This window comes from Chiloscyllium plagiosum, chromosome 20 (assembly GCF_004010195.1).
Source record: "Chiloscyllium plagiosum isolate BGI_BamShark_2017 chromosome 20, ASM401019v2, whole genome shotgun sequence".
Taxonomy (NCBI): domain Eukaryota; kingdom Metazoa; phylum Chordata; class Chondrichthyes; order Orectolobiformes; family Hemiscylliidae; genus Chiloscyllium; species Chiloscyllium plagiosum.
Window position 1 is genome coordinate 12618027 of NC_057729.1, and position 8361 is coordinate 12626387.

The following is an 8361-nucleotide window of genomic DNA, read 5'->3' on the forward strand; positions in this document are numbered from 1 at the left end:
GTATTAAACTCCATCTACCACTTCTCAGCCCATTGGCCCATCTGGTCAAGATCCTGTTGTAATCTGAGGTAACCCTCTTCGCTGACCACTACACCTCCAATTTTGGTGTCATCTGCAAACTTACTAACTGTGTACCTCTTATGCTCGCATCCAAATCATTTATATAAATGACAAAAAGTAGAGGGCCCAGCACCGATCCAGTGGCACTACACTGGTTACAGGCCTCCAGTCTGAAAAACAATCATCTACCACCACCTTTTGAGCCAGTTCTGTATCCACATGGCGAGTTCTCCCTGTATTCAGTGAGATCTAACCTTGCTAACCAGTCTCCCATGGGGAACCCCTTGAGTTAACGATACTATAGAAATACAACATGTTGTTCGAGCAGCAGAATTATAGGTTGTAATATAGTCTAATAGAAATATATGATTTCTTTTTCTTCAGGAATACAAACAGAAACTGGCTCAAGTAACACAAGTTCGGAAAGAACTGAAATCTCACATTCAGAATTTGCCAGACCTTTCATTGCTTCCAAATGTTACAGGAGGTTTAGCACCATTGCCCTCTGCTGGTGACCTTTTCTCTAGTGACTGAACTTGCTACCCTTTTCTCAGGAGTCAACCGCAATACCTCCGCTGTGTGTGACAACTTCTTGAAGGCATGGATCTGTGATATGATGGGGCCTAAATCAGCAGGGCCCAACCTTTAAGACATCTGTGTACAAATTGCATTAGAGCTGTAGTAACCCTAACATGGTGGTTTACAGCAGTTTGAAACATGGAGGAAAATAAACACTATTCAAAGCCACTGCTGTTAACCTGTAAGTTCCAATATACATCAATCCTGCGCCAGGAGCAATGGAAACTTTCTTCTCCAATCAGGATGTTGTGACGTCCATGTGACAATGTGAACCAGATGAGCAATATAAAGTATGCACGAGTCCACAGAACTGAATATTTTGAACTGAATGTAGTTGTGTATTGAAGTATAGCGCTGATAATCTAAAATGAGAATTGGGCAAATTGTTGGCACTGTTACAAGAGCCTTTATATTGTTCTAGATTACAAGTTCTTACTGTACCTGAATATGAAAAGTTAGATATCCAGTTTCTCCAAATCTACAATTAATTTTGCTCTTTTAAGCACAACAATTTTAACTTTTATTTTTAAATGTTCTTCCAAAGGTAAGGGAAATCCAAATTTAAAATGCATGCCAGCTATATAACTTGGAGTAAAAATTCATTAATGGTGCCCATTGGGCCAGCAATAAGAGGTTTCCCAACTGTAGTATAGTTAGCTGCAGCTTATTCTTGTATGCTGGTCCTGCAAGTTTGCATTGGAAGTGCAGAGCCTATTTATACTTGGTTTAAAAATGGGCATATCCAAATATTTAAGCACATTCATATTGAGGGCAGACTTACCGCCTTCATATACCATTGTTTTGCAGTTGGTGCTTGGTATATGTCCAACACTTCTGCTTTGCTACCAGTAGAAGAATGTGGTGCACTTCTGTTAACATTTTGAGTTTCAAGTATCGTGTTTAGGTCCATGACAATTGAATTTGGTTTTGTACTGGGGTCTCATAATTCCAACACTCCTTCCTCTCATTGAGGACTAATTAAACATTTAGGTAGACTCGTTTTGCATCACTTGTGTTAAGTTGGGGGTTTCAGTTGTTTAATAACAGAGCAAAATCAGTAATTCGGTTGCTTTGTTTAGAAAAATTCTTCTAAGTGGATTCAGTTTTTTTCAGAAGTGACAAACCAAAACATGATTTTTATCTCGTGCAGAGGATACTTTACTTTTCTTCCAAAAAATGTTTCTCAGTTCAAGCTTTGAGCATCTTTGTTTAAAGATTTACATTTATTATTTGACAGCTGTGGGTGTACTTCTAAATTCTTAAGTCCTTAATATGGAAAAGTCTTGACAGTTTGTTCATAAAAAGAAGTTAGAAGAAACCAGTTTGGTGAGAGGCATATGACAAGCATGGAGAGAAATTTTCATGTTTTTCAAAAAACACTGGAGTGGGAAAGCCCTTTTGGATCCTTGCAAATATGTAAACTATTATGTGAATTGAACTGGTTAACAATTTTCATTTTTAGTGTTTTTATTTACTTACAATGGATTTGGTTCCAATAAGTAGCCAGCTAAGGATTTTTTTTAATTAAAAAGTAATTCAGTCAGCCTGACCAAACACTATTAAACTCTCTTGGTCTCATTAACATACATTTCTCTTCCCTTTTTTTGTTTGACTTTTTTGTTTAATTGTATGAACAAATGACGATTTTAAAAAAGGTTCAATTACAAAGAAAGGGTTATATGTTGATAGAAATTTCACCAAGTTGTTGTATCTTGGTAGTTGCCACACAAGACAGTCGATCTCTTGACTTGCTACAGCTCAGGCCCAAAATTGCTCCTCCCAGAATGGTGAGATTCTTTTCTTTTGTTACCTTTTATATGGATTGGGAAGAGAAATTGTCTAAAAGGCACTTCCTTCTGTACTACTTGAACATCATTAACTGTAGATCAAATAAATTACTTGGAAATGTAAGAATTATTTCCATGTGTGAATCTCATACATGGGATTTCTAGTTACATGCAATGATGAGAAATGTAAACCTTTAGGTTCATCTGCAGTGATTCAGGGATGACGAAGCACGCTTTCTAAAATTCTAAATCAGGCTTTGCTTTGTTTGCATCTGCCTGTGGTGTGCAATTGGGAAATGCAGTTTATGTTAATGTGGTACTTACATTGGGCCTCAGGCTTTTTAAAATTAAACATAATTTTGGAATTGGTCACAAGTTTGAGGTTCTTTAAGTTTATAGGATTTATCCTCTTGACTGAAAATTAAAAACCTTTCTGGGATAAAATACCCACCATTGTAGTCTGTGTAAGTTTATAAATAGCCTATGTTTCAGAAGATCATTATTTTCTATACACAATCAAATTATTACTAATTGTGCTGTGTTGTAGAAGCTAATGTTTCTTATAAAGTCAGCATTGCAACAAACTACCCTAATTTGGCAGCCATTCTATCCAAATAATTGCTTGGTAGTGTTGAGGGGAAAACCAATGTTATTATAAGTGGGAAAATTGACAGTGGTGATATTTGTGTAATGTGTTCTAGCCAAAACACTCACTACCATATTTTCAATATTGACTAAATATAGCAATTTTGCAAGGGGCCAGGTATCTATTGTTAATAAGTCAACAGAAATTTGTTTGATTTCCCATTAGCTGCACAGTATTTTCGGAATTGAAAAGCAAGGCATTTCTTTGTCTCTCAAAGCAAGTGCATTTTGCTGACATCTGCAGCTTTCATGATCACCCAGAAACGGTCACTGATACAGATCATTCTCGGTCATGGTACTTAATGTGGATTTCCCTTTTAGGATTGGCATATGAGAGTACTTGGACCACTTAAGTGCAATTTAGTTTTGGCTTGTAATGTAGCACCCTTCAGAATATGCCTTAAATTAATTCCATGCATAGTTTCAATTGTCTCCCAAACATGAGTATTTTAGAAAACATAACTTCTATTTTTTTTGTGAAATTTGTCTGCCTGCAAATATGTAGAAACCTTTGAATGTATTTGTAAGAAGCTTAATAAAAAAAAAAGTAATATTGAACAGAAATCACATTACTAGGTGAATGTGTAATAGGTTAGTGTTGGAATACAAAATAAAAAAAAGAATTGGACGTATCGATCATATTCTGGCACACCGTTATTTTAATGTTTACTAATTGTCAGTCAATTGAGTTATGCTAATGTATTTTTTTTAAATCTGAAATATCCGATTCATGAATGATAGGAAATGGAATGAGATGAAAGTAATTCAATTATCAAAAGCAGATAAAAACATTCAACAGATAACTGTATGGTAAGTCTTAAGTGAACAGATCTGAAGATTCCAAATGAATTTAATTATTTTGAAGTATAATGGAATAGAGACCTACTTTGAGTAAAGGCACAGAGCTTGAAAAGTTATAACTTGAGTTGCATCAAGAGACACTAGTACACTTCAGCCCTTATTCTTGTTCAGGTTTTCTGCAACGGATGAGTACAGTTCAGAAATCCAGTTCTGCAGCTCCTAACTCAAATACAGTCATGATAGATCCTGGTTAGGACATCAATGGTTTGACAAACTTGACCTTTTGCTTAAAGCCAGGATTTTATTTTCATATTTGACTTAAGATTTCTGTGATAATTTTTCTACTTGTAGATAAAGTGCGCATGTGATCCATTTGAATTTCTAAAGTGGGCCATGAAAACACAACCTCCCATAGATATGTTTTATAGATATAGCATTCTATCTTCTAACATTTTGTCAGAAACATTAAAATTGGATTATTATAATTAATTATTATACACCCTGCAACTGGGTCTGGAAGGTGTAACAGATTTTATGATTATGTACTAGTATTTTAACACTGTGAAACAAAAAAGCCATGTGCCAATAGGATTATGTTTTCAACATGAGCAAAATATTCCTAATATAAATGTTATGAGCATCAAATCCTGGCTACAAATATATGGTTTTGATAACCATTGTAAGAAATCAAAATCACGCAAAAAGCTATTATTGTTGTTGAAATGTAAATAAATAGACCTATCAAATCAGTGTTTTTATATTCACTTTTTTACATGCATGTTGCATTTTTTTGATTTAGTATAAATGGTTTATAAGCAGTAGGTGAATTCTGAACTAAGTGCAATGTTTAGGGCAGCACAGTGGTTAGGACCACTGCTTCACAGTGCCTGGGACCCAAGTTCAATTCCAGCCTTGGATGACTGTGTCTTTGTGGAGTTTATCCATTCTCTCCATGTCTGCGTGTTTCTCTGGGTGCTCTAGTTTCCTCCTCCACTCCAAAAATATGTGATTTATGTAGATTGGCAATGCTAATTTGCACTGTAACGACCAGGCTGTGCAGGCTAGGTGGATAAGCTATAGTAACAGCAGGGTTACAAGGGTAGGGTGGAGAGGACATGCTGTCAGAGGGTTAATGCAGACTTAATGAGCCAAATGGCCTCTATCTGCACTGCAGGAATTTTATGATTCAAATTGATATTTTTAATCCTTTTTAAATAACCTCATTTTTGTGCTTACTCCTTTTTAAAAGCAATTTGCTGATTATTGAGAACATGACCATAATATCTACCTAATTTTGGAAAATATTGCAATACCTGTGATAATCAAGTGTTTAAAAAACTGCAAGTAATTCACATTTGTCACCTGAGAACAGTAAATATGACCTTGTAAGTTTGTTAGGTTATAACAACTAGCAATAGTAACGTAACTTTCCGATCAGCTGCATTGTTTGTAATTGTAAAAATAAAGTATTTTGTTATGATGTTGATTTTGTTATTTATTTGATTAGTAAAATGTCCCTGGGGTTCCACTATTTCAATAAGAAACTTTACTTTGAAGTAATTTTGGAGAAAAAAGGAACACAATTAATTTGGGACTTATAAAATATTCAGGACCCAAGACAACGATTGGCCAAGGTTGTATTAGAGAATGCAAGATTTTAGAAGAATGAGGGGGAATTTCATAGCAACCTATAAAACTCTTTAACAGGACTAGATAGGGATAATACAGAAAGCATATTCCTGATGACCAGGAAATCAGACCAGGGGTCACAGTGTAAGGAAATGGGGTAGGCCATTTAGGACTGAAATGAGAAATTCCTTTAGCCTAACATTTAAAAGGCATCTGGATGGGTATATGAATAGAAAGAGTTTAGAGGGGTTTGGGTCGAGTGCTGGCAAATCGGACTAGGATTAGGTTGGGATATCTAGTCAGCATGGACGAGTTGGACAGAAGGGTCTGTTTCCGTGCTGTACGTCTCTATGACTCTGGGATGTTTTACTTCAGAAAGCAGTTGAGGCCAAAACATTGCATGTTTTCACGAAGAAGATGCACGTGGTTCTTAGAACTTAAGGGATCAAAGGACATGGACGCATTCAAGAAACATAACCTTAGTTAAACTGTCCAAAGAGTTGATGGACATTTTCAATTCTCAGTGAAGACTATGGGGAATTTCAGGCCAGTTTTCAAGTGCCAACGAATCTGTAGCAATTTGAATGTATTGTAAAATAAATGATAATGATCAGTGAGGTTTGTGAGCAATATATCCTTGTAGAAGTGTGTAGTTACATGTGAGGGAACCTAAATGGGAAACAAATAGAGGGAAAGCTTTGAAAAGGGTGAGGGGGTGGAAATGAGGATTTCTAAACAGATGGAAAGCTATGGCATGAGGAATCTGAGATGAATGCAGTAACTACAAGTAAAGTTGTGTATGAGTGAGGAATTCAAAGAAAAAATATTCTTGAACAATTTCTCTCTGATTTGTGGAAATTCACTAGTGGAGCAGTGAAGGAATTGAACATTGAAATGCCTGGGTTGCATGAAATTGAGTTTGGGCAGCATTGGTAAAAAAGACAGGCTAGACAGAGGTGATTTTTGACACTGAAGGAAGTAGTTTTGGAAATGAATTAGAAGTGCTGGAAACTTGAGTAATTTAAACTTTAGTTGTAAAGGGTAATAAATATTTTCAGTTGATATTTTAATCAATCCAAATATGGCCTTTAAATCCAACTTGCTACTTGTTGAGGATAGTACTTTACTATAATTTGTCACTGATTTCAATAATAAAGACAATTTTTTTGGAGCAACTGTCAAATTTTGCTTCAGTGTTTGTTAATAATTGTGAGTACTTGATCTTCGGTTATACCTATTCGCTATGGAGCTCACTTTAACAAAGTGTAAAACATCTATTTTGAGAGTGTGCTCATCTGGGGCATGAGAACGTATTTTAAATGATCCTTTTGTTATCCTCCTGTGTTCAGTGCTAGCAACTTATGTTGTGCAACAGTCACAAACATATCAAATTTCTTCATTGAAGATTATTTCACACAATCCATGGTTATGCAATAGTCCCCTGTACCCGTGGGGGATATGTTCCAACACCTACTGCAGAAACCCAAAACCGTGCGTAAGAGGGAACGCGTTCATTTAAATTGGAAATTTTCCTTCCTGGCAGCCCCCAGTCCCTGGTCCTGGAAGCTTCCTATAGTATGTTCGGGCCGCAGTAAACCGTGGGTTACTGAAACCGTGGAAAAGAATTCCATGAATACGAAGATCGCCCTGTACTGCAGAAGTAACTAAAATTGACTTGGCGCAAGAGAAAGAGAGTTGAAGTAATTTCTCAGGATGACTGCATGTCCATCCAAACCAGCCAACTGTCAAATATTGTAGTGCCAGCTATTGCTTTATGGATGAAATACAAACTGTTGCAGACGCCTCTTACCCCTGCACCCAGAAGTATGAGGTCATCTCCATCCCTTGACAATAGTGAGCTTTTTAACCACATTGCTCTTCCCACTCAGTGTAATTTAACGGTATATTTGTGTATTTGTTTAGACACAAAGAATGCATTTGCAGAACTTTGAGAAGCACAGTGTTCGATAGTAAAGGGATCTTGTATCATCAAATAAATTGATTCCTTTTGCAGACAGGTTTTGTTACAATCATATTAAATTTGGCACTGGTAAGCTACTGAGAAGATTGCTAAGCAATAGTTCATTTCAAGATATGGCTTTTATCCAGAAAATCATTATCTGCCAGACTTGGCTGGGCTAGTTGATAGTGTTCTAATCAGTGGCATACATCTCGTACTAAGTTTCATTTAGTATGTCTGCATTTGCCTGCATCATCCTTCTCCACATCTAATTTGAATTAAGTGTTTGTGCAACATAGTATTTAATATTAGAGACTATTTTGAGACTTTACAGAGGAAACCCATTTAAAGAAAAAAAAAATTGAACAATTTCTCTGAATCTTAGTTTGAGGAATGATAAGGGCTTTGTAATACTCTTAATGCTGTATTGTAATTCCCAGTTATGGTCCTCGGGCACACAGGCACAGTCATAGAACATTACGCGCAGTACAGGCCCTTCGGCCCTCGATGTTGTGCCGACCAGTCATACCAATCTGAAGCCCATCTAACCTACGTCCGTATGTTTGTCTTAAATGCACTTAAAGTTGGCGAATCTACTACCATTGCAGACAAAGCATTCCGTACCCTTACTACTCTGAGTAAAGAAACTACCTCTGACATCTGTCCTATATCTATCACCCCTCAATTTAAAGCTATGCCCCCTCGTGCTTGCAGTCACCATACTTGGAAAAAGGCTCTCCCTGTTCACCCTATCAAACCCTCTGATTATCTTATATGTCTCTATTAAGTCATCTCTCAACCACCTTCTCCAACGAAAACAGGCAACATCCTAGTAAATCTCCTCTGCACCCTTTCCAAAGCTGCTTACAATGTGGTGACCAGAATTGTACACAATACTCC

The 8361-nt window shown here is 36.6% G+C and overlaps 1 protein-coding gene across 2 annotated transcripts in view; it reads left to right on the forward strand.

Annotated features, from left to right (window-relative positions):
• Window positions 1–5354, forward strand: part of rprd1b (regulation of nuclear pre-mRNA domain containing 1B) — a 48949-nt gene extending 43595 nt beyond the window's left edge. For both annotated transcript variants that reach the window (XM_043710189.1, XM_043710188.1), the window contains one exon: window positions 445–5354. In XM_043710189.1, the coding sequence (XP_043566124.1) occupies window positions 445–594 (150 nt within the window). In that variant the 3' untranslated portion in view covers window positions 595–5354. The remainder of the gene's footprint in view (window positions 1–444) is intronic.
• Window positions 5355–8361: the final 3007 nt, after the last annotated feature.